Source organism: Brachyhypopomus gauderio, chromosome 3, assembly GCF_052324685.1.
Source record: "Brachyhypopomus gauderio isolate BG-103 chromosome 3, BGAUD_0.2, whole genome shotgun sequence".
NCBI classification, from domain to species: Eukaryota; Metazoa; Chordata; class Actinopteri; order Gymnotiformes; family Hypopomidae; genus Brachyhypopomus; species Brachyhypopomus gauderio.
The window spans coordinates 17,832,340-17,857,752 of record NC_135213.1 but is presented as its reverse complement, the minus strand read 5'-3'; the positions used below and the strand labels follow the sequence as shown (position 1 = coordinate 17,857,752).

Here is a 25,413-nt window from a genome sequence, read left to right as displayed (position 1 = left end):
CCATAGTAACTGTTTCATCTTTTCCCGTCTGAATCAACATATGTTGCGACGACGAAAGCGACACAAAACACTGAGATTGTGACCCTAGGTACAGTACGCACATGCATCCCATGTGTCTACACAAGGCCTCACTGGAGCACATAAACAAGCAACAGTCACGCCTCAGAGGTCAGCTACCTAGCAAACACAGACTAATGGGACAGCTCACTGTAGCAGAGACACAGACGGACACCTTCAAGGACCCAGACGGGTCTGCTTCTCCAATCATAAGCAACTGATGCTTGAACCACCTGCCGTCACTAATTTTAAAGACCAAATACCTGGGAAATGTTTCCTTGTTTCATTACAAAATGCTGCGTTGCGGACACAAGCCTGTGCCATCTCCCGTGAGTCTCTCACACACCAAACCCGTTCCACTAAAGCAAACATCTCTCGTGATCAATACGTAACCCACACAGTGATACCAGCGCATGTAGTCCGTGGGCTTTGAAGCTGGTGCAGAGTGACAGAGGCCACTCGCTGCACAGAGAGTGGTAAGGTAAGCCAGCCGAGGAATGAAGTCTGCAGGGAAAGTGTCTCTTCTGCTCTTGCTGTGCCAGTACTTCAGCTGGCAGAGGCTCTCGGCAGCAGCTAAGGTACGTCTGGACGGGACCGACCCCAGAACACTGTTTCACAAGGACCTACGTGTTAAAAGTGTTTGTTTGCATGATGTTTGTATGAATCGTATAGAGATTTTTTTCTCTGGAATAAAAAGTAACTAGTACAGTAAGTAAATTTATACATGGATGTGACTTTTGTATTCATCACATATCAGGTTTTTTCACTTTTGTCATAGAGCATTAGCCTTGATGTTTTAGCCATTAGCTCTTGGTGAATGTAACTTCACACTTAAAACACACTTATTATCCTTTGTACATTAGTAGAGTGAAAAGTATAGCCTGAGAAGACATGCACATAGCCAGACAGTAGATTATGAATGCAGAACTAGTTAGACATTGCAAAAGCTCTTGTATAAGTAGGCAGATTGACTGACCTTGATTATCTACATAGCATAAAGACATAGTGTTTTAGCAACCTGTTTTAAAGACTGAAATGCTTACATGCACCCGCAATTGAATCTCCGTGTGTCGCTTACTGGAAATCAACACACGTGAACATATGTGATTTTCTTTGGAACTAAGATATCTGGAGCGGAGGTCATCAACCTTGGCCAAAGACAACCCTCCTGGTTACCATTAATGCAAACATGTGCGAATCTCTCTGATGTGGCAAGGTTAGTGAATAGTAATTACACCAGAAAACTATATATTTCTATTTTTGGACAGCTTTGGTCCAATGTCCTTGAATACATTGTATAATTATTTCTATTACTGATTAGTAATGTGAAATTTCAGTGCAACTACAGGCTTAAACTGATGGGACATTTTCACTTACTATGGCATTTCTTGCCCTGCAGTATCAGGTCATTCTTTGACTTCCGAACCTTTGATCCAGAAGGCACCATATTCTATGGAGACACCAAAAACGGCCGCGACTGGTTTGTGCTTTTACTACGGGACGGGGTACCTGAAATGCAGATAGGGAAAGCAAACATCCTGGTCAGTGTAAGGGGAGGACGCAAACTGAATGATGGAACCTGGCACAAAGTAAGTGGCACACCACCCACCATCCACACCACCACCCACCATCCACACTACCACCCACACCACCACCTACCATCCACAACACCACCCACACCACCACCTACCATCCACAACACCACCCACACCACCACCTACCATCCACAACACCACCCACACCACCACCTACCATCCACGCAATTCACAATTTAGCTTTCTTAATGAACTGGTAATGAATTTTGATACTGACACTGTTGAAATTACTGGCAACCTCATCTGACAACACAGAGAAGATCTCAGAATACACACAAGACCAAAGGTTGTTGACATCCACAAATGCATCCATCACTATACAAACAGTACCCCCAAAACCTTCCGGATCAAGTGAGGCTTATAAACCCTCAATTCTTCTCTAAAGCCATACAGGCCAGCATCTGAGGTTTACATAATGTTGCGAGATCTTTGATCCGAATTGGGCTAACATTCAAACATTTTATGTAAAAAGAATGGCCACAATGAAAGCAAACTTCACTGTGAAGTATGGTGGTGGATGTGTGATGTTAAAGGGATGGTTTGCTTCAGAAGCCCTGGGAATCCTTGTATAAATGACACATGACTAGATACAGAAAAGGACTTTTCCCCAGATCCGCACAAACAATTTTGCACATCACAGAATCAGGCTTTTACAGTTTCCCTTCAGCTCTTTTAGATCCCAGCCTGACTGAAACTCTGTGAGCTGAGATGAAGGGGAAGGCCGACAGGCAAAGACCAAAGATTCCTGCCATGACACTGACAACAATTCAGAACTCTTAGTGCTGTAGTCTTGGCAACGGTGTACAAAATTCTGTTCCAAGAAGTATGAATTTTTGTGTTGAGTTATTAACTCATGATATTTCACTGTCTAATAATGGAACACAATAGAACACACTTGATAAACGATGAGTGTTATGCGTAGTTTTGTAATTAATAATAATTGAAGATGGTAGTAATTCCAGAGGACACTACATATAATAAAAATCTTTATAATAATAATAATAATCTTTATTTGTATAGGACATTTCATACATACATGCAACTAATAAAATAAGGTAATAAAATAATAAACAGACATAATTATTAAAATAATAGAGAACAATAAAATGGTGTAACAAAATGGCAAAGCTATTAAAATATTCAGAAGAAAAATAAACACAAAATGTACAGTCATGGCCGAAAGTGTTGGCACCCCTGAATTTCTCCCAGAAAATTATTGCAATTACACATGTTTTGTTATACACATCATCAAATGATGCGAAGACACATGTTTTGTTGGAACAACACAAAAAACTTTGACTTAATTTCACACAAAGCTCCAAAAATGATCCGGACAAAATTATTGGCACCCTCAACTTAATATTTGGTTGCACACCCTTTGGAAAAAAATAACAAATCAATCGCTTCCTATAACCATCAACAAACTTCTTACACCTCTCAACTGGAATTTTAGACCACTCTTCTTTTGCAAACTGCTCCAAGTCTCTCATATTGGAAGGGTGCCTTCTCCCTACAGTAGTTTTAAGATCTCTCCACAGGTGTTCAATGGGATTTAGATCCGGACTCATTGCTGGCCACTTTAGAACTCTCCAGCGCTTTGTTTTCCATCTGTTTCCATTTGTTTCTGGGTGCTTGAAATATGTTTGGGGTCATTGTCCTGCTGGAAGACCAATGACCTAAGACGCAAACCCAGCTTTCTGACACTGGGCCCTACATTGGGACCCAAAATCCTTTGGTAATCTTCAGATTTCATGATGCCTTGCACACAGTCAAGGCACCCAGTTCCAGAGGCAGCAAAACAACCCCAAAACATCTTTGAAAATCCACCATATTTGACTGTAGGTACTGTGTTCTTTTCTTTGTAGGCCTCATTCCATTTTAGGTAAACAGTAGAATGATGTGCTTTACCAAAAAGCTCTATCTTGGTCTCATCTGTCCACAAGATTTTGGCTTACTTACATACATTCTGGCAAACTGCAGTCTAGCTTTTTTATGTCTCTGTGTCAGCAGTGGGGTCCTCCTGGGTCTCCTGCCATAGCGTTTCATTTCATTCAAATGTCGATGGATAGTTCGAGCTTGTCCTATATGTCCTATATGGCCATAACGTTTCATTTCACATAGCACTTTTGTAAGTCGCTCTGGATAAGAGCGTCTGCTAAATGCCATAAATGTAAATGTAAATTTCATTCAAATGTCGACGGATAGTTCGAGCTTGTCCTATATGTTATTTTTATTTCCATTATAGATATTGTTACTATGCCTTTTTGTTGTTTATGTATGTGTCAGATTTTTTTTCTTAAAAGAGACATGTAAATGTCAGACCAAGTGCCTTGTTGAAAGAAATGTTTCACAATAAATATATTTAAAACGAAATACACCAAGGCTAGAATTTGGGTACTATCTGGATTAGGAAGCCTCAGCGTTACATAATTTAATGTTAACAACCCCCCCACCCCCCACCCCCTACCTTCAGGCTAACAGTGTCTACAGCTTTCTAAGGCAATTTTTGTTCTTTTTTGTCACTCTTTTTTGCCAGCTGGAGCTGCGCAATGAGGGACAGTATGTGATCATGGAGGTGAATGGCAAAGTGGAGCTGGAGGTCGGGCTCAATTCAGACCAGACGGAGGACACCATGATGGGAGAAATACGGCTTGCTCTCGGAGGGGTGCTGGTGGACCAGACCAAGCTGCTCCGCCCGGTGAGCCGTGTGTCTGACCTCGTTTCCTCTTCTCCCCTGGTCCACCACGTCGGCTTTACTAATCTGCGACTGGAAAACAGAGAAAGACACGCCCCTCCGAAAAGTCCTCCACCTTTCATGGGCCGCAATCTTAATCGGTGCCTTTTTGTCCTCTTGCAGTTCAAACCAGAGCTGGACGCGTGTATAAGAGCAGGACATTGGCTAAACCTCAGCATGCCCTGGGACACAGACCCAAGCTGGGAACTCCAGCCTTGTTTCCCTGAGGTCAAGAAAGGCAGCTACTTCCCTGGGACTGGATTAGCTATGTTCAACACATCCGGTGGGTGAAAGCTGTAGTTTGGGGTTTCTGTATGGGCTCAAGGACAAATAACATACCGTACTGTGCAGACTTCTTAGGCCAGCATGAGATTTGTTGTTTTAGCAATGACAATGGCCTTACATAATTATTCCTCAATCTCTTTATTAGAATACAACCAGAAAATACAGGAGATTTGCATGCAGTATTAACAGTAGCAGGTAAGTATTTAGTGTGACATCCCCTTATACTTGACTAATAGCAGGAAAAGACCTGAAATCTAAAGATGACCTTTGGGAAGTGATGAAAGAGGTCTGGTATAATATACCACAAGATGACCAGCAAATGTCAGGACAGTGTCACCAACATCTGTTTAGTGTTAAGGGAACAACTAAATACTGAGATTTGCATGTAGAAGCTATTTTGTTCTGAAATTTTTTGTTGTTTTCATTTTCTGTGCATATTTCTTGTATTTTCTGTTTGTATCTTAATAAAGAGAAATAATTATTAAATATGTTCAGTAAATATATGGTCAGATGCTATAACAACAAATCTAATGGTGGCCTAAGGTTTTTGCTCAGTACTTTAAGGCTATTACCAAAACCCCAATTTGTTATTAAAAACGCTCTATTGCTAAAAATGTACATTTGTAATGTATGCCTTTATTGATATGGAATTTTTCATTTTATTCACATTTCTTCAGGAATGTTCATTCTGGCATGCTCGAGAATCAACTTCCCCCTCCTCTAGGTTTAAACTAGCAAGATGACAGACTCATGAGTTTGGTGTCTGAACTTTTAGCCAAACAACCCAAAGCCCCAGAGCTCCAGTCTGGAAGGTACAGCAAAGGAAGACCAGAGAGTAGCGCATGTTCTGGAGTTGTAGTTGTTTTTTTTTGTTTTGTTTTTTTTCTCTTTACATATTTGAAGGCAATCCCAGTGATAATCAAAGCAGTTCACAGCGTAAGAATGACAGGGCGTGTCAAGCTGTATGTTCTGGCTAGGGTGTCCTTACAAAGCCTAGTGGGGGTGTGAATTCCCACAACAACTCAAAAAACAGAAAAAAAAGAACTGTTGTGTAAAGTACTCGTCAATATTTTGACACAGATCTTCCTGGAGTGGAGACGGAGGAGAAAGGAGTCTCAATCGAGGTCTATGGATCATGGCATGGGACATTACTAAGCCTTCAAAGTGCAGGCTTTGAGTACGTTCTATCAGAGAAGGACACTTTCAAGAAAGACAAGGTATGTAGGTGATAAATGATAACCATGCGACCATGTAACCAAGCTTACATGACATTTGAAAGACAAAATTCCCTGTGCCAATATAACCTATTTGAAGAGAACCTAGTAATTTCAATATTTTGTGTTACTTAGGTTTTGTGTTTGACATTCACTGTTAGGAAAAGCTATGATTTATCATCATTTCAATACCTCCTCAAAACCCTTCAATATAAATTAGTATAACTAGATTAGACTAGAAGGAGATAAAAAATGATTGCAAAACCGTCATGGTACGGAGGCCCCCTGCTGGTTGCCTCCGACCGCAGCGGCAGTATTTCATGTTGCACTGCTGCTGTTGCGTTGTGTTTGTCCCTCAGGTGGATGTGGCCCATTAGGGAACCCGACACCTGAGGGTCGTTGGTCTGTCTATATATGTCTTGTCCTTGTACCAGTTGACTGCTGGTTATTGTATCCTTCATTTGGATTAGTTCATGGGTTTGAGTTTGTGCACTTTATCCATTATATCCTCCCTTCCCTGAGACTGGCATGATCACTTCCTTTTTTATTTGCACTCCTCGTCCATCACAAAAACTACGGTAATCACAATGGATCATAATGTGATTCATATTAAGTAACAATGGCTAGAGCAACGCTTCTGCCTTCTGAGGTACTTAACACAGTGATGTTCCACACTGGGCTCAGGGCCCACAAAACAAACCATTTCTTAACCAACAATACTTCAACCAGCTGCCACCACACCCAAACCTAGTTATTAACAATACTGAATTCCCAGTACAGGCGTACTGGGAGCTGGGTTACAGGATAAAGTGCACCATCTGGTGGGCCCCGAGGAGTGGTTTGAAAATAGCTGATGTAGCTTGTTAGCAAAAGTGTATACTCCACTTTATTTTGAGCAAGTTTAACCTGATTGATAAAAAATTCATTTGGAGCTTGTTTACACTTAGGTGTAGGATAGTTCCACATTTAAAAACAAGCACTGGGTGTTTAAAGTCTGGCACAGTTGCACATCTGCAACTTGCTGTTTTTTGTCATAGTTAAGAGTTTAATTAAGTTTGAGTATATTGCTGATTAAGGAAAATTATATCCATACATTCCATTTACATAGATTAAGCATACATTTCAGTATAGACTGGTACAAGATAATTTAATAAAAAAAACAGAAAAGGAATTTTCTCTTTGACCATAACTGAAGTCATATTTCATCAAATAATGCACCGGCCTGATTTCAACATATTTACTTGAATCAAACTACTATATTAAGCCAATGTGCTGTATGTGTGTATAGATGTTAAATGTCTTTCAAAAACATTTGTATACCACAGTCATTTTTACAACGCTTTTGTAAATCCTAAATACTTTTTTATAGGCTACTCCCAATGAGAAAGAAGAGGGACCCAGCTCTGGAAACACTGCTCCTGCTCCTAGCACACCCCGGGTGACCTTGACAGTACTGAAACATTCCCTGATGCTTGATGGCGAAACGCACCATGAGGCAGAAAGCTTTGACTTCCTCTCCATGTGGTCAGAGGGGATGCTCTTAACATTTGGTGGAGTACCAGGTAATATTGTGGGATTCAAACATGTCACACCCTAAGAAACTTAATTGAAATAATTATTTACTGTGCGTAGTTGAGGACACAGCTCAGCTGTAAACTCTTTCACAGGTAAGACCAAGGAGGCAAAGAGTTCGCATCACCTCCAAGGCTGTTTGGAGAAGATCCTCATTCAGGAACAAGTCATCGATCTTGACTTGGCTTCCTTCAAGGACACATTTGTTTCATCCCATAGCTGTCCTGCAAAAGCAATGAATGAAACATTCAGTTAACCAAAAACTACTTACCAATAAGCATTCCTATCGATAAGCAGTCATATTATGTTTTCACTTGTTATCTCTTCAAACTCATAAAGAGTCCTTGAAAATCAAACCTTGAAATTGCACTATGTACTGTTCTGACATTACATTTAATTGTAATGTCACATCTAAGTTTTCCTCACGTGATGATTGACTTCCTTTTTTGTATTCAACTAGAAAATAGTCAAGTCGTGACAGGACGACTTACACTAGGAGACAATCTTAAAGTCTATTTTGTAGATAAGTGCTTAGCAGACATATAACTACTACATGACGTTCTCACTTAATAATCAAATACGTGAAATGACGCCTCTGTATCTCATTTGAATAATACATTTTAAAAAATAACAAAATAAACAACAGGGCTACCATACCATAACATACCACTTTATTTATAAAGCACTTTAAAAACAACAATAAAGTTGACCAAAGTGCTGTACACAATACAAAAAGAAAACAGGGAAAGTAAATAAAATGACACAAGGATATAAAACAAACACAAGATTTGGAGTTAAAACAGTCTGCGTTGCTACGCTGATTTAAAAGCCAAGTCATAAAAATATGTTTTTAAATGGGTTTTAAAAATACTGAGTGAGGGCTACAACAATAACCTTAATTTCTGCTCAACGTGTAGAAGAGGAGCAGTCTAGAATGGCAGCAATTACAAATCTTTTGTATTGCGACGCCACCTAGTGGCGATGGTCCACATGGGCGCCATGTTCGAAAATAGTTGCACACGTTTGTAATTAGGACTGGCTAAATGTAGAGCAGTTTATCGAAAGATGACAACACTGACCTTCGCTAGGAAGCAGCCTTAGACACAAACTCAATATCACAATACCACAAACTCTGCGCTGTTCATACGGAATATTGAGTTTCAGCATTACGCTGCTTTATTTTATCGTCCGTATTTAAAGCTCGCCCTCTCGTATACACACGCACGTTTATGTGACAGTACGTGTGTTGTGGGTCACACGTCAGAATATGCGGTGTTGACATGAGGTCATCCCTGTTGGAGAACTGCCGCCTGCGGGTTTCTACTGTCGCAAAGCGTCCGGCGGTGTCGTGAAGCGTGTGCCGCCCCAGCGAAGATGGCAGCTGAGCTGCATCCGCGCAGCGGAAAACTCATCGGACTGTCCAACTCGAACCGGACAGCGCAGCGCAATCAGTCGGTGCAGGAGTTTAACCATGGTTTGGTCCTCAGTCGAGAACCCCTACGGGATCGCGATGTCTTCACCGTGCGAATTGACAAAAAGGTAAATAAGACACCACAAGTCCAACGGCAGAAGGGGGGTGGAGGTGGGAGTGGAGTCGAGAGCCCCATAGCTAGCTGCGTTAGCCTCTTTAGCTTTAGCGCTAGCTTCGTTAGCTTTAGCCTCGTTAGGTTTAGCGCTAGCGTCGTAGGCTTTAGCGCTAGCTGCGTTAGCCTCGTTAGCTTTAGCGCTAGCTGCGTTAGCCTCATTAGCTTTAGCGTTAGCCTCATTAGCTTTAGCGTTAGCCTCGTTAGCTTTAGCGCTAACTTCGTTAGCTTTAGCGTTAGCTTCGTTAGTCTGCGGTGCTTCGGCTCTTTGCATCCCAGCCTAGGCGCACAAATGTCCGATAGAGAAATTTCAGTGACGGCCAACAACACGGACCGGACAAACGAGTGTCCGCGTCCGCGGTTCTGTAAAATACGCGATTGAAAGCGGCGACACGACGAATGTGCCGTTGCGGATGTGCTGGTGTTGATTTGTTAGCTAGCGAGCTAATGATGTTGACAGCACATCTAGCCCAGCCGTTAGCGTCATGCCCAGATGGACCGGCGATACAGAATATTTATCTGGGGGGGAAATCTAGTGAAGTAAAACCCTTAGACAAGATGATCACTGCAGCCGACAAACACCCTGTCCTGTCCGCCCAGATATGTGTCCTGTCCGCCCAGATATGTGTCCTGTCCCCCCAGATATGTGTCCTGTCCGCCCAGATATGTGTCCTGTCTGCCCAGATATGTGTCCTGTCCCCCCGAAATTTGTCCTGTCTGCCCAGATATATGTCCTGTACCCAGATACGTGTCCTGTCCGCCCAGATATGTGTCCTGTCAAGTGTGGGGTGCTAACGTGGCTAGTTATTAGCTGTGTGTGGCTAATGCAGGAGCTGGGTAGCGGACTGAGAGAGTTGGTGTAATGACGGCTCACCTTATTGTGTTAGTCGTGTATGATGTGATTAAACACAGAATATACACACATTCCCTCCCGGTAGCACCGCTGAACTTACATAGGCAGCTAGCTAGCTAGCTAAATAGCTAACTAGACGTTAAAAATGTAACTTGGGTAAATAACATGGCTAGCAATGCTACATTTAGCTAGGTAGATGTATTAAATATTAGTTTATAGTACTGTTAGTTAGATATATTTGGAGACGACTGTCAAGTCTTGCTGTCACTTGTACGTTATAGCTAAATGTGAAGGACTCTCATCAGCGTCCTCTACATGACTTCAGATGTCTCCATGTTATTTATGCAGCTCTGTGTAGAATCTGTGGGGTTTTAACACAGTTTGATAAACCTCAGCTGACCAAAACTCATAGACCACATAAAGGCTACAGCCAGATATAAATATTGAATAGAGGTGTTGGTTAGTTAGTTAGGTTTTCTGAACGTTATCTTTTGAGACCAGATTATTTCCGCCCAAGTGATTAATGAGCTCATTCGTTATTGATTTATCCATAAACAATTTTATTAATGTTCAAGGTTATATGGACTTGATTTCCTCTTGTTTCCAGGTTGGTCGGAAAGGCAGCATATGTTTGCTGGGCAGTAGTAGTAAACAACTCACAGAATCCTTCTTCCTACTCAGTGAATTCACTGTTGTTGATGAACTTGTTCTGCCAGTGAAATTAGACTTTGTCTAGTCTCAGAGTCCTGACCTGTTGTCTAACTCGGGCAAAAACTGGCCCGACTTCAAATGTCTTGGTTGTGTAGCCCACTGTAAGAACTCTCACTACTCCATCACACCACATGTGACCTTCCACCCACTGGTCCTTAATCCAAATCCACTCAGTGGTGCCCTCTGTACCACTGACATACAGCATCACTGAAACAAAGACGGTGGGCAGAGAAGACAACCAGACTGCTTCACATCCTGCCCTAAATAGCGCTGGGAGCTGTGGAAATGTCTTTTCTTTGGAATGTTATTTACTTTGAAATGCACGAGATTCAATATACTGTTGTGGGTTTACATGATAATCATATTTCTTGAAGGTGACCTCTAAAATGCTGCAAGAATTTATGAGATAAAGAGCTTGTTTATGTTTTTTTTTCATGGTGCAGTGCATCTCAGATGTGTATTTAACCATACGCAAAGATAAAAGTTTAACCATTTGAGTGATCTTGAAATGTGTTCTTCATTTGCATAGATAAACAGGAATTAAGGCATTTTTTAATAGACATGTTTGTTTATGTTGTAAAGTGGCTTGAATGTGGGGGTAATGCACTGAGCTGTTGTGCCACATCTCACAGGTGAACTCGTGGAGCGGCTCCATAGAGATCGGAGTGACGGCGCTGGACCCCGCTGCGCTGGACTTTCCCAGCAGTGCGACGGGCCTGAAGGGCGGCTCCTGGATCGTGTCGGGCTGCTCCGTGCTGAAGGACGGACGCTCGGTCCTGGAGGAGTACGGTCGCGACCTGGACCAGCTCGGCGAGGGAGACCGCGTGGGCATCCAGCGCAACGGGCGCGGCGAGCTGCACCTGTGGGTGAACGGGCAGGACTGCGGCCCGGCCGCCAGGGGCCTGCCCCCCCGCCTGTGGGCTGTGGTGGACCTCTACGGGAAGTGCACGCAGGTGACGGTGATGAGCTGTGAGCCGCCGCCCGACACGGACAGCGAGGAGCGCGAGGAAGACGAGGAGGAGGGTGAAGAGGAGGCAGCATTGGCAGCTCCAGTTGCTCAGATGACGGAGGCGTGCCGAGAGCATGCGGAGAGGAGTAGCACCATCGTGCCTCCTGTGGTTGTTCACTCTGCGCCTGCTGTCATAAATGGCTCAGTGGACGAAGGTACTGAGCAGATGTACCTGCTGTAGATAACTAATTATTCAAAAAGTGTTCTTTAGTCATTCATCTAACGATTTGATTTTTTTGGCCATTAGTGCCTGAAGTTACAAGAGGACATAGCCGGCCAGACAAGTTTCCCAGCAACTTTGAGTCAGATACAGGTAAGATTTATTCTCGAATCAGCTGCGTTTTACCAGGATGTCACTGTTCCTTCTTCTGGTATCTTCCCTGTAAAGCACTCGGTATTGTTTTCATTCCTTTCTTTTTCACTCCTTGAAGTCCTTACAGAGCACCAGTTATTTGATGTCTTCAACAACGCCATTGTCTCCTTGTATCGCTCAGAAGATGAGGGCGGAGAAGACTCGGGGCTGGGAGGAGCCAGGCCGGGAAATTCCGACTCTTCCAGAGGGTGTTCAGGAAGTAGCAGCGCAAGCCGAGGAGCCATGGGAGGAAGCGACAGCGGAGGCGGACCCGGCGGAGGGGGCAGCACAAATAACAGTCCATCAGGAAGTTCAGGGGGTGTGACTGGGTTGGGTAGTGGGGCTGTGACCACCAATGACGCGCTCCTCTTTCACGAGAAGTGCGGCACGCTGATTAAGCTGAGCAACAACCACAAGACGGCGGAGAGGAGGAGGCCGCTGGACGAGTTCAACAACGGAGTGGTCATGACCAACCGACCACTCAGGCACAACGAGATGTTTGAGGTGCGTGCGCCTTTATCTCCATAAGGGAGGAGTGATGAACGTGAATGAGTGTCCATGTCTGGGCACATAATGTTTATGTTGGACATGTTCAAATATGTATGCAGGACACTTTAAAATAAATGAAGTGACCATGTCTTATGTCATGTATTATGTTGTGTTAAGATTCGCATAGATAAACTAGTGGATAAGTGGTCAGGATCCATTGAGATTGGAGTGACAACCCACAACCCAAATAATCTGGATTACCCAGCAACCATGACCAACTTGCGCTCAGGTGTGTAATCCCAGTTGGGCTTTGGATGAAGGCTTTGGGTATTGAGACTAAAGAAATAACATTAGTGCCCTGTTTTGAGTCCTGTCCTTATTCACGCTGGCCGTGTTTGCTGTCAGGGACGATCATGATGAGCGGCTGTGGGATTCTGACCAACGGCAAAGGCACTCGGAGGGAATACTGCGAGTTCAGTCTGGATGAGCTCCAGGTGAGAGGGCGGAGCCTTTTGTCAGGTGGGCCATGCTGGCTACGCCTTCTCTGAGCCCTAACTGAGGCCTAACCTGAGTCCTTGTCATGTGTCGACTCTCAGGAAGGGGATCACATTGGGCTGATGAGGAAAGTCAGTGGGGCGTTACACTTCTATATCAATGGCATAGATCAAGGTACGCATGGACTCAGATGAAAGTTTGCCATTAGTGCAGATGAATTAGTTCCATCTTTTAATGGCGTTGTGTTTTGTTGCAGGAGTGGCGGCTTCCCAGACCCCTGGCGTGGTGTATGGGGTGGTGGATCTGTACGGGATGGCTGTTAAAGTTACCATCGTCCACAACCACAACCACAGCGACCGCCTACGCCGCAACAACGCCATCATGAGGGCGCTGTCGCCGGACGTGGGGCGACCTCGGCCCGCCCTCTCGCTCACCCCTGACCCAGAAACCCCGGACCGCCTGCTCTTCCACCAGAACTGCGGCCAGAAGGCAGCCATCATAGGGGATGGCAGGACAGCGCTGAGACCACAGTGAGGACGTGAAGTCTTTTGACTGGCCGCTAGGCTCATTAGGAAGGCCATGTCGTTGATGAAAAAAGGTTTGTGTGTCTTTGGAGTTTCCTCGTCTTGATTGTGTTCTTCGGTTGGTTTTCTCTCGTGCAGTGCGACTGATGACTTTAATCACGGCGTGGTGCTAAGCAACCGACCACTACATTCCAATGAAGTATTCCAGGTGCGCATTGACAAAATGGTGGACAAATGGGCGGGGTCTATTGAGATTGGTGTGACAACCCATAACCCCGCCTACCTGCAGCTGCCCTCCACCATGACCAACCTGCGCTCAGGTAAGACAGGGAGGTACTTGGTCAAAGTGCAGGCATGGATAACTAAAGTCCATATCTTCATATGTATGAATTAATTCTGCTGTTAGACCGGACCTTTCAGTTAAGGATCCGTTCTAAAATAGCAGGCTGTTCCTGGAACGGTCTTAAGCTGGAAACATACTTGCTGTTAACTACGCGTTCGCGTACGCATCATGGCTGCTTCGCGTATCCTGCGTCGGTTTGGCGCGTAGGTCTTGCACGTCCTCCAAAAGTTAACGCGACGCGTACGCGAGGTGCAATACACACAAAACCGCTAGGGGCAGTGTAGCCGCTAACCAGCATCAAGATGGACACAACAATATGCAACGACACAAACTCGCCATTCTCACAACGTCTTTGATTTAACGGCCTTACATACCACCTACGAAGGGATCGTCGTCGTTTTTTCTGCCGTGACCGTAAAATTACCCAAAGGCTAATCTCCTCGAGTGTTGCCATGTTTGCATCGTTAAAATACCGAAGCCCTTTCTACGTTCTGCCCTCTAGTGGACGCCTCCAGTTTCACGCGTTGCACATAGGCTAGTATGTTCTCAGTAACGTTCACAATGCAGCCGGTTGTGTACGCGACCGCATGGGCAAACAGCAAGTATGTTTCCACCTTTAAGCTGTTCTCAGGAAACCAGACACTGAAACGGTTTGGATGGCAGCAGAAGCAAACGAGCCCTCACCTGTATGCGTCTCCACTCTGTCTCCCGCAGGGACGTGGATGATGACCGGTAACGGAGTGATGCACAACGGAACCACAATCTTGGATGAATATGGCCACAACCTGGACCGGCTAAAAGTGCGTGGGACCCTGTCAAATCACGCATTTGTTCTGATCCGGCTTTCCTTGACACCGACTGACTGCTGCTCATTGTTCATGTGTAGGATTGATTACAGTGCACGATGATGAATTACTTAACGAAACGGATGTCGGCGTAATTAGCGTTAGTTTGGGCCGTGACTGTGAAGTGTGGCGTGTGGAGCAGGACAGCTGTCCTGCAGAGAGGGGCCAGCAGCTGTCTTCTCTGTCTGCCCATGTGCTGTGTGTGTGTCCAGGCGGGTGACACGGTCGGCGTCGTGCGGAAGGATGACGGGAGCCTGCACTTCTTCGTAAATGGCGTCCCCCAGGGGCCCGCGGCATGGAACGTCCCGCCCAGCATCTATGCCGTTGTGGACCTCTATGGACAGGCGGCCCAAGCCACCATCATGGATGACATGGGTGAGAGAGGGGGTGGTGGAGGAGATGGTGGAGGAGTTTGGGGAGGAGATGAAGAGAAGGTGAAGACAACCTGGAGAACAATGAGAGTACAGGAGGCGAGAGGGTTTTCTCAACTGAGAATGAAGACACTAGTGTAAACACTGTCTCTCTCTCTCTCTCCGAAACTGTCTCTCTCTCACTTTCTCCCCGTCTGTCTCCCTCTCTTCCTCCCCAGCTGACCTTCCTCCTCTCCCAGACGACAGTTCAGAGGGGCCGACGGCTCTGTCTCCAGGCAGCCCGTGCTCCGTCACCGGGACGGCCTCCGTCAGCGACCTGCGCTTCCATCAGCTGCACGGCACCAACGCCGTCATCACCAACGGCGGCCGCACGGCCCTCCGTCAGAACTGCCGGAGCGAGTTCAACGACGCCATCGTCATCTCCAACAGGTGCGCGTCCGCCTGGGCGGTCACTCACGTGCTTGTCCACCCTCTGGTGGGATGTCTTTGCTTTTGCTTTGTTTGATGTGTTTGCTTTTGTCTGTGTGTCAACAGGTGCCTTCGTGAGGGAGAGTTATTTGAGATTGTTATTCAGAAGATGGTGGACCGCTGGTCCGGCTCCATCGAAGCAGGTGAACGCGGTTCAGTATTGGGACTGGGGTTAAACAACACACACACTTTTGGCAAAATATACAGAAAAAAATCACCTTGAAAGTTACATTAAAAGGAGATGCAAAAATAGAAGGATTCCTGGCAGTTACAGTTCTCCTTGTGACGGATGTGATCGTGAACGTTTCTCCAGATCCAGGAGGAAAGTGTTTGGGTTTGTGCTGGGTGACATGCGCCTCTACCCACACTGCGACCAGCCTCACTGAACAAGTGCATCTAATGCAATCATGATGCAATTTCAGCAATGAAATAATACCATACAAGTAAACCATGGTGTTCCAGTCTCAGAGTCACTTGAAGGTCTTAAAACCCAAAGATGGCACAATGCAGGCCCTGTACTGCTCTCGGCCTTTATTGTACTGGGCAGTGTTGAGCATTACAGACACCCTGCTACAGCCAGACTGAGCACGTGCGTCTTGATGTCTCGTTTTCCTTGAGAGCAGACACTCTGCTCTTTAAATGATTCTTCATGGCTGGTTTTCTGGTTGACGCTGGGACGCTGTGCATGTGGAGTCTGACTCTGGTTATTTGTGTTTGGTAGGTGTGACGGCCATTAGGCCAGAGGAGCTGGAGTTCCCCAACACTATGACCGACATCGACTATGACACCTGGATGCTGAGGTAGTCTGACCCCCCAGCAGAAGGGCAGAGTTGTGTTGGCACTCAGTTCATCACCTCAGTTAACCTTCATTCAAAATAAAAAAAGAGACATTTTTCCTGGTGACACCGCCTCTGTTTCTGCCCCCGTCTCTCTCGTCTTCCTCTGTCCTCCCTGTCCCCGTCTCCCTGTCCTTCCGTCCTTCCCGACTCAGCGGCACAGCCATCATGCAGGACGGGAACACCATGCGGAACAACTACGGCTGCGACCTGGACTCCCTGAGCACGGGCTCCCGGATCGGAATGATGCGAACAGCCACGGGAGATCTGCACTACTACATCAACGGAGTGGACCAGGGCGTGGCCTGCACCGGCCTGCCCTCAGGTACCGGCTAATAGGAACCAGTTATGTCATGGGTCCATAGCTCTTAGAGCGCCATCTCTACAAAATGCTATGCTAGATAAACTTCACCTAATGCACTCTCTCTCTCTCTCTCTCTCTCTCTCTCTCTCTCTCTCCCCCCCCCCCCCCCCCTCCCTCCCTCCCTCCCTCCCTCAGATGTATATGCAGTGATAGATCTATACGGCCAGTGCGTGCAGGTGTCCATCACTAGCTCCTCGGGCCCTCTAGACAACAGTCTGTGCACCAGTAACGTCACTGAGAAGAGCTTCCCCATACACTCTCCAGGTAGCGTGTGGTCTTGAGTGTGTGTATCTAGACTTTTGTAAATGATGGCGATTCTGTGCTCAGGTTCAGTGCTATTGTGTTGCATTGCTATGTTGTATTACTATTTATCCCATCATCTCCCTCTAGTGGCAGGGGTGGCTCATCGCCTTCACAGCAAACATGGGAAAAATGTAGTGCTGCTAGGAGACGGTTGCCAGGCAGTCAGGGTGGGAGGTTACTCTCACGGAATCGTGTTCAGTGCAAAGGAGTTGAAGACGGATGAACTGTTCGAGGTGACATCAGAGCACAGCCTTCTGTGACTGCATGTAGCAACATATATATGATTAAGTAGGTTGTGCTGAACTGGGTAAGTCAATGTGCCTTCAGCTGTGCTCTCTCCACTCCCAGGTGAAGATCAACGAGGTGGATGAGCAGTGGTCCGGTTCGCTCCACGTCGGCCTGACGACCCTGCAACCCCCCGACCTGCCCTCCTGCCCATTAAGCGGCCTCTCGCCCTCCCTCACTCAGCTCAGGTCAAAGGTCACCTGGCTGCTGGCTGGGGCAGAGGTCAGGCGCAATGGCATGCTGCAGAAGCAGAACTATGGCTGTTCGCTGGACCGCCTGACGGTGAGACAGACAGGCTGAGAGAGACAGACAGGCTGAGAGAGACAGACAGGCTGAGAGAGAGAGACAGGCTGAGAGAGAGAGACAGGCTGAGAGAGACAGACAGGCTGAGAGAGACAGACAGGCTGAGAGAGACAGACAGACAGGCTGAGAGAGACAGACAGGCTGAGAGAGACAGACAGGCTGAGAGAGACAGACAGGCTGAGAGAGACAGACAGACAGGCTGAGAGAGACAGACAGGCTGAGAGAGACAGACAGGCTGTGAGAGACAGACGGGCTGAGAGAGACAGACGGGCTGAGAGAGACAGACGGGCTGAGAGAGACAGACGGGCTGAGAGAGACAGACGGGCTGAGAGAGACAGACAGACGGGCTGAGAGAGACAGACAGGCTGAGAGAGAGAGACAGGCTGAGAGAGAGAGACAGGCTGAGAGAGAGAGACAGGCTGAGAGAGAGAGACAGGCTGTGAGAGACAGACAGGCTGTGAGAGACAGACGGGCTGAGAGAGACAGACGGGCTGAGAGAGACAGACGGGCTGAGAGAGACAGACGGGCTGAGAGAGACAGACGGGCTGAGAGAGACAGACGGGCTGAGAGAGACAGACAGGCTGAGAGAGAGAGACAGGCTGAGAGAGAGAGACAGGCTGAGAGAGACAGACAGGCTGAGAGAGACAGACAGACAGGCTGAGAGAGACAGACAGACAGGCTGAGAGAGACAGACAGACAGGCTGAGAGAGACAGACAGATGGGCTGAGAGAGACAGACAGGCTGAGAGAGAGAGAGACAGAAGCTCATCTTCAGTTGTGCTTTCTCTCTGCTCTTAGAATGTTTAGAAAGCACAAATTTTTCATATGCAGAATATCAACAGTGAAATGTACAGCTAAACGAGCCCAGATTTGAGGTTTTATCACATGGCAGTAAATGGCAGTATTGTAACCCCTGACCCTTCAGCCCTGTTTACCCCCTAGCTGCCACAGGCTTGAGGCTCGGCCTCTGGTGCTGCTCACCTGTAAACGCTCTTACTGCAGGTGGGGAACCGTGTGGGTGTGAAGAGGTGCAGTGATGACACCATGCACATCTTCATAGATGGAGAGGATATGGGGCCAGCAGCTACAGCTGTGGCTAAGGTACACACACACACACACACACATCGTCCACAGCCCTGGTGCTACATGCGCTGTGGTGCTGTAAGTGAGAGGGCATTACAGGTGTAAGCGGGCTGTTCTGCTGTGCCTGTGTTCTTCAGAACGTCTATGCGGTGCTGGACTTGTATGGGAAGGTGACCGCTGTGTCGGTGGTCAGCTCCACGCTGGTGGAGGACTCCGACAGCGTGAAGGCCCCGTCACTCTCGTCCGACAGCTGCAGCGAGGGGGAGGAAGACACAACTCCGGTCAGTGGTGGCGGTGGGGTCAAGTTGTTCAGGGCTGGAGTAACGTGCAGGGAGGGGACATATCAGGGCCTCTGTATTTTTATACTGTTGCAAAGCCACAGGGGGCAACTTCCTCATGCTGTGTTTTTTTTTGTCTCTCTGGGGCAGTGTGAGAACGAGCCTGCCCTGGTGCCCATGGCAATGATCTTCCTGGAGAATCATGGGAAGAATATCCAGCTGTCCAATCAGAACCTGACTGCTGCCCGAGTGTCCAGCTATAACCAGGGGCTGCTGGTGACCGCACAAGCTCTGCCCCGCCAACAGCTCTTCCAGGTGTGTGTGTCTGCGTGTGTGTCTGCGTGTGTGTCTGCGTGTGTGTCTGCGTGTGTCTGCGTGTGTGTGTGTGTTGTCTATGCGTCTTCTCCCCCGTGTGTCCGAGGTGCTGACTCGACTCTGTTGTTTCAGTTCCAGATAGACCGTTTGAACCCGTCCTGGACGTCGTCCTTGTCTCTGGGGGTCATAGGTTACTCTCCTGACCGCCTCAGCTTCCCCTCCACAGCCTGCTGCCTGAAACGCTCCGTCTGGCTCCTTCAGCGAGACTCCGTCTTCCATAACTCACTGAAGGTCACCTCTCCCTCTCTCTCCCCTAATCTCTCTCTCCACTCCTCTTCTTCTTTTTCTCTCTCACTGTTATGTTGCTTTTTAAAAAATCATTTACCTCTTATCATTTATGTCCTCAGATTTGTGAAAACTATGGTCCAAACCTGGACACGTGTCCTGAGGGGACGGTGTTGGGTCTGCTGGTGGACGCTAGCGGTGGCCTCCACCTGTTTGTGAACGGGATGGACCAGGGCACCGCGGCCCAGGACGTCCCCAACCCCTGCTACCCCATCATTGACCTGTATGGGCAGTGTGAACAGGTCTGTGTGCTACACACACACGCACGCACACACACACACACACACACACACACACACACACACACACACACACACACACACACACACACACCTTCCCAGGAAATACTGACTCTAGACCTGCTGCTGTCTTCTCAGGTCACCATAGTAACAAACCATGTGCCAGCAGTGGGTGCGAAAGGTGGTGAGGTGCGTTGCCAAGGTGACATGGAGAAGGCTGACATGGTTGATGGTAGGTGGGCCTTTCTGGTTTTTAACATTGTAGATTTTAAACTTTGTATGGAGCTCAAGACCATAATGCTGTTTCTGTACCAAAATGTACATGTCGCATGTTTTCTGAAGCCATCTGGATACGAATTGTAAGCCTCCTTAATGGGTTAGGGGCGCTGGGCTGCGTGTGACAGGTCATGTGTGACGGGGCGCTGGGCCGCGTGTGACGGGGCGCTGCCCTGTGCTTGTTTGCAGGGATCAAGGAGAGCGTGTGCTGGACGCCCCCTCCTGAGGTGAACCCCAATAAGACCTGCGAGTACCACGCACTGTGCTCCAGATTCAAGGACCTGCTTACACTGCCTGGTAGTACACCAACACCCCCTGGGAATGGCACCATGCCACACTGTTCCTGGCCACATCTCTCTCTCTCTCTCTCTCTCTCTCTCTCTCCACCTCTCCACCTCTCTTCTCTTTGGACATGTTGCAGCCAGGATAATGTTCTTCCCTGCCTCTCTCTTTCTTCCGCCTCAGATGGCTACTTTAATGAGGACGCCAAGTATAACCTGTGCTACTGTGAGTCCTGCCATAAGCTCCGTGGGGATGAGGCGTACTACAAGCGGGGCGAGCCTCCCCGCGACTACGCGCTGCCCTTCGGATGGTGCCGATTCGGCCTGAGGTCAGCAGCACCACAAACGCCCAGCGTGTGTAAACATGGGCCAAAATGCTTCAGTGGGGAACCGTCACTGCCCAGTGATGGTTTAGTCCAAAAACTAGGTCTAATCTACTTCCTGGAAACCACCCCTAAGATTTAGATAGACTCGGAAAGACGAAACGCGTCCCATGACCCAGTTCTTCTAGTCTGTAATGCTGGGCGTGAATTAACTGTGTCGTGTTGCTGTGGGTAGCATGTAAGTCTGTGTTGGTCTGACCTTTAACCCCCAGGATCAAGCCACACTGCGAGGTCCCGAACGCCTTTAAGAAGTGGCACATCGCGTACCATGGTACGAGTGTGGGCGCTCTCCGACGCACCCTGGACCAAAGCCAGCTCATGACAGGTGGGTGCAGCCTGCTTCTCGGAGTACCACGGTCACTGTTACTGGCTTTCTAGAATGTTCTGAGGACCTGCTTTGGCTGCTTTACAAAAGAAAACCAAAACAATCTGATTTAGCATTAAAAGTTTTTATGATGCTGATGAAGTAAATGATTAAAATAACGTCCCACAAGGTCTGACTGCAGTGAACGCGAGTGGCTCTAGAAATGCGTGACTGTGTGAAATCTGAGAGGAACGACTCACTTGCTGACGTTGTCCTTTTAGCAGAGCCGGCCTCCGTGTTCTCTGCCTCTCCGCTCAAGGCCGAGGGTCACGGCAGCTACGGCGAGCCGGAGGAGAACAGCGCCCCCGAGTGGGAGGTGCCCTGCGTGCAGCTCTCGCCCACCATGCGCTACTCCGGCCTGGAAGCCTTCGCCCCTAAAGTGCAGTAAGTCCTGCCCAGACTACACTCACTTGTAGTCTCACACACACACACACACACACACACACACACACACACACACACCCTGTCTCTCTCTCCAAAAGTCAATGGATTCATCTAACATAACTTTGATATTTGAAATATGGATAGTGATGTAGATTAGTCCCTGAAAATGCATTTTCTGACTCTGAGCTGTTGAAGCTGCAGGTTTAGATATTGGTCTAATGAGGACATGACTTTATTGCCTTTGTTCACATTTTACTGGATAAAGGACACGTTATTCAATAACTATCGATCATACTGTGAATCAGACGGATATGAACGATATGAAAAGGAACACCAAAGAGCATTTGAATGAAATCACATTGTTTTAGACATAGAGGTTGAATACTTATGGAAGCACTATTTTTGAGCACTATATTTTCTAACACAAGGCTTCCTTTTGGCTTTTCTCCACCACGCCTGCTGTGCGCCAGATTCCGAGACCCTCGATCTCTACGCTGCCACCAGGCCCAGGTGGGCTTCCAGGTGTGCGTGCGCCCGGGCTCCTACAAGGTGGGTCCTCAGACGCTGGGCGTCAGCGAGCCCCTGGACCCCAGGTTCAACAACTCTGAGATTGAATGGATCACCAAGGAGAAAGGGGGCACGCTGCTGTATGGCCTGCTGGTGCGTGTGGAGTGAGTGGAGAGAGGGAGAGCAGGTGGGGTCCGGGGGGGGGGGGGGGGGGGGGGGGCGGTGGGTTCCTGCTCCACCTTCCCTCCTGTGCACGCCGGCCACCCCCCCCCCCCCCCCCCCCCCCCCCCCTCAGCGATCCTCACCCTCTGAGGGGGGGGGGGGCGTTCTCTCTGGAGTAGTCGAGCATTTCATCTCTGGGCTTTCTCCTCTCTCGGAGGGTTTTATTCGTTTTGGGTTGGTTTTATTTCAGACTGATTGTTTGTGGAGACACTTCCTGCACTTTATGTTCTGGACACCAGTCAGTGATTTTCTTAACGATTGCCTCGTCTTCGTCCTGGATTCTAAACTGCATGTTATTGGTAGTTACTGTTGCTGTCAGACAGTGGGATTATCTGTAACATAGTTTAGCTCCCAGGATATTCTCTTCTCTCCCTCTTTCCATCCCTCCATCTGTCTGTCAGTCCATTTGGTAAGAAAGACCCCCCAAGCCTGAGTCAGCACACACACGTCACCTCCTCATAGCACTGGATCCTGTGAATTTTTTTTTTTAACTTTTGCAAGGGACAAATCAACCTGGAACTAAACAAAGACACCTGTTTCAAATGAGAAAACGCAACAAACAAAAAAGAAAAAAAAAAAACTAAACCCCAAAGTGGGAAAAAAGACTTGAAACCAGGATCAGGAAGAACCTGCAACAGCCTGTGATGTCATCCGTTTGTGTGTTTTACTTTGATTCCACTTCAAATCGGGTGTCTATTGTATCCGTTTTCACACAATCAAGACACAAATGTAAATACAATGTTTTAAGGCTTACACACAGTATTAGATTTTTACTATCAAAGTCCTGTTTAAGGGCATGCATGGACCCAGGGCACATCTTTCCAATGTGTGTGAACAGGTTTCTCTTGTGTGGAGGGGATCAGTTTGTTGCCTTTGTGTTTTTCTGTTCTGTTTGGGGCCAGCCAATCACGGCAGCAGTATAGGAAATCTTATCATGATGTATCTTCAAACAAATCCTCCCTAAACTTCCAAAACATTGGATGCGTCAGAATTGGGTGTGTAAATTTACTAGGAAATCAGTTCACTTACCTCCTGAAGTGGAACTGCAATGGTGTATAAGGTCTAATTTAGCAAATGTACTTAGTTAAATTAACATCTGCCAAAATATATTTTGAAACTTGACGAGATGCAGTGGAGCCATATTTATTTGAAGATGGTGTTTTTCGCACAACTGATTTTGGGATTTCTGGACCCAAGGAATTAAGAATTGGGATTACAGGTGTGTTCAGCTGGCCCTATCTCTTCACTGCTCCATCACCGTTGACAGGTGACACTAAAACAAAGCTCTACACACAAAGCATTTATGTGCAGAAGACTGCTCGTTCAAGGGGTTGTGGGAAATGAAGGTAAAGGTGTTTTGAGTTTACACTGGGTGTGTGACTTTCTTATGGATTGTTTACCATTCAGATTTTTTTTAGGGATTGCCTAGGTCTTTTGATTGTTTAGGAACTAAAGTACGAGTGCTGTTCCTTTATCTCTGAAGGCAAATTGGGATTTCTGTTCATTTGCTAAGGCGAAGTACCTGAGCGTATGTTGTACGAGAGCTATCCCACCGTGTTGCCAAGGGCCACGTCTTGTTATGGAAATCCAAATGTGAACACACGGGGTTCGTGCTGGCCCATTGCTGCTTGTTTTCTCTTACTCATAAATTTGTATTATTTGTTGAATTTTATTTTTCTTTCATTGTGTTGCACAGGCTGTTACGTAACACTAACATCTTCCTGATTTTTAAGAAAATAAAAATACAGAAAAAAAGACAGTTATGCACAATATGAAATCTGAGCTGTCCAGTGTTCATTTAATGTTTTTGGCCATTGAGTTTGTTCTGTGTGGGGTTCTGTTTATGCTTCTCTGTAATTCATAGAGTTGGAACTTGGGGTCCCTCTTATTGTCACATATTCTCTAGTTTTCCACCCAGTGTCAGACAACTGGGAAATATCCATCTTGCACTGACAGAAAAAGCAGAATCACTTCTCATTGTCAATTACTTTTATTTGAAGTAAGAAAATCCTCGGTCACTGACAAGATATTTCAGTGTTGCATATTAACTTAATCAAATGTCCAAAATATCCTATGATGCGTACTGCTTAAGGCCGACAGTGTTACTATCTGTGGTTTCCAAAAAATTCACCCATCTACAGACACACACGGCACATTCACGCGTTACATACAGAAGATCAGGAGTCTACCATGAGAAGAGTGTAAGATTGGACAGGGAAGCATCACCCACAGAAGAGCTCCACCAGGGGCTGGGGGGCCTTTCCTCACAGTAACATCATCATTCCTTTAAAACATCAACATGTCACGCTGGTTTGTGGTTTGACAGGAGTTGTACTGTGCTAATCACAGTTTATTTGAGACATTAATTCACGACTAGCTCTAAAGACATTGTTGATCTGTTTTGTAATGGGATTAGTTAAAGAAAAAATAAAACTAACCCCCAAACTAGATTCAAAACTGGGAGGTACCTACTGTTGAAATCACAGCTAAGGCAAAGCAGAATATTCTACCTGCAGCATATCTTCCTTCACATGGGAGGTTTTCATGTTTCAGACAGCCAGGAAAAGGCAGGGACCATCTGGGCACGTGGTATGAGATCCCAGCATGCCTCGCATGAAGACCTTGGAACAGCCTTCTTATTTTCACATTAGAAAATGTCACTACAGCACAGTGCCACCAATCAGCAGCAGTGAAAGGGTTAGAATGGACAATTGGGAGTGGACCAAGGAGGGAATCACCAACTAAACATCTGTTAACAACTAGAACGCAAACACAAACATATCATCATTAAAATCATGTAGAAACATTTAGAAAAGACGTTTTATGGTTCTGTGAAGCAAAAGGCCCCTTTCGCTCACTCTCACCATCGTTAGAAACCTCTGAGCACTGCACCAAGGGCTTCGTTATCTCGAATTCACAGAATCAAGAGAAAAATAAATAGATATTTACATACATTTTGCAAATAAATACACAAATAAATATGAAATATAAAAAAGAGACAATATCTCTGTGATCACTACACTTCACAGGTATCTCCAAATAAGAATACGTGGAGTGCTACGTTATTTCTGATTGAAAGAACTACAAATCCAATGCATCCTTTACAGTAAAGAATGACAGCTAAAAGAGCCAAGCCCTTTGGGAGC

The 25,413-nt window shown here is 46.6% G+C and overlaps 2 protein-coding genes and 1 long non-coding RNA gene across 6 annotated transcripts; 2 read left to right on the top strand and 1 right to left on the bottom strand.

Moving 5' to 3' along the window:
* Positions 1 to 404: 404 nt before the first annotated feature.
* On the top strand, positions 405 to 8,027 carry shbg (sex hormone-binding globulin). Its single transcript, XM_076999927.1, has 8 exons — positions 405 to 635; positions 1,182 to 1,273; positions 1,457 to 1,646; positions 4,189 to 4,350; positions 4,510 to 4,669; positions 5,752 to 5,888; positions 7,255 to 7,447; positions 7,553 to 8,027. The coding sequence occupies exons 1-8, from the start codon at positions 555 to 557 to the stop codon at positions 7,711 to 7,713; spliced, it is 1,176 nt and encodes a 391-aa protein (XP_076856042.1). The 5' UTR covers positions 405 to 554; the 3' UTR covers positions 7,714 to 8,027.
* Positions 405 to 8,767, bottom strand: LOC143510513 (uncharacterized). The gene is made up of 4 exons (XR_013130014.1): positions 8,537 to 8,767; positions 7,585 to 7,681; positions 1,435 to 1,566; positions 405 to 680 (listed from the first exon to the last, which is right to left on the bottom strand). It is a non-coding gene; the product is annotated as an uncharacterized LOC143510513 (long non-coding RNA).
* Positions 8,768 to 8,831: 64 nt separating this feature from the next.
* neurl4 (neuralized E3 ubiquitin protein ligase 4) lies at positions 8,832 to 22,235 on the top strand. Of its 4 annotated transcripts, none has more exons than XM_076999926.1 (29): positions 8,832 to 8,996; positions 11,237 to 11,768; positions 11,861 to 11,926; positions 12,111 to 12,469; positions 12,632 to 12,743; positions 12,860 to 12,948; positions 13,051 to 13,123; positions 13,206 to 13,479; positions 13,612 to 13,793; positions 14,531 to 14,616; positions 14,874 to 15,036; positions 15,251 to 15,461; positions 15,567 to 15,643; positions 16,222 to 16,300; positions 16,492 to 16,661; positions 16,836 to 16,964; positions 17,091 to 17,236; positions 17,352 to 17,570; positions 18,593 to 18,691; positions 18,811 to 18,954; positions 19,102 to 19,266; positions 19,399 to 19,557; positions 19,674 to 19,853; positions 19,989 to 20,082; positions 20,316 to 20,423; positions 20,592 to 20,736; positions 21,003 to 21,115; positions 21,376 to 21,538; positions 22,009 to 22,235. In XM_076999926.1, the coding sequence occupies exons 1-29, from the start codon at positions 8,832 to 8,834 to the stop codon at positions 22,211 to 22,213; spliced, it is 4,707 nt and encodes a 1,568-aa protein (XP_076856041.1). In that variant the 3' UTR covers positions 22,214 to 22,235. The 4 variants fall into 4 exon arrangements, with proteins under 4 accessions (XP_076856041.1, XP_076856040.1, XP_076856039.1 ...); XM_076999925.1 differs by having other exon boundaries at positions 12,108 to 12,469; XM_076999924.1 differs by having other exon boundaries at positions 12,045 to 12,469; positions 21,379 to 21,538.
* Positions 22,236 to 25,413: the final 3,178 nt, after the last annotated feature.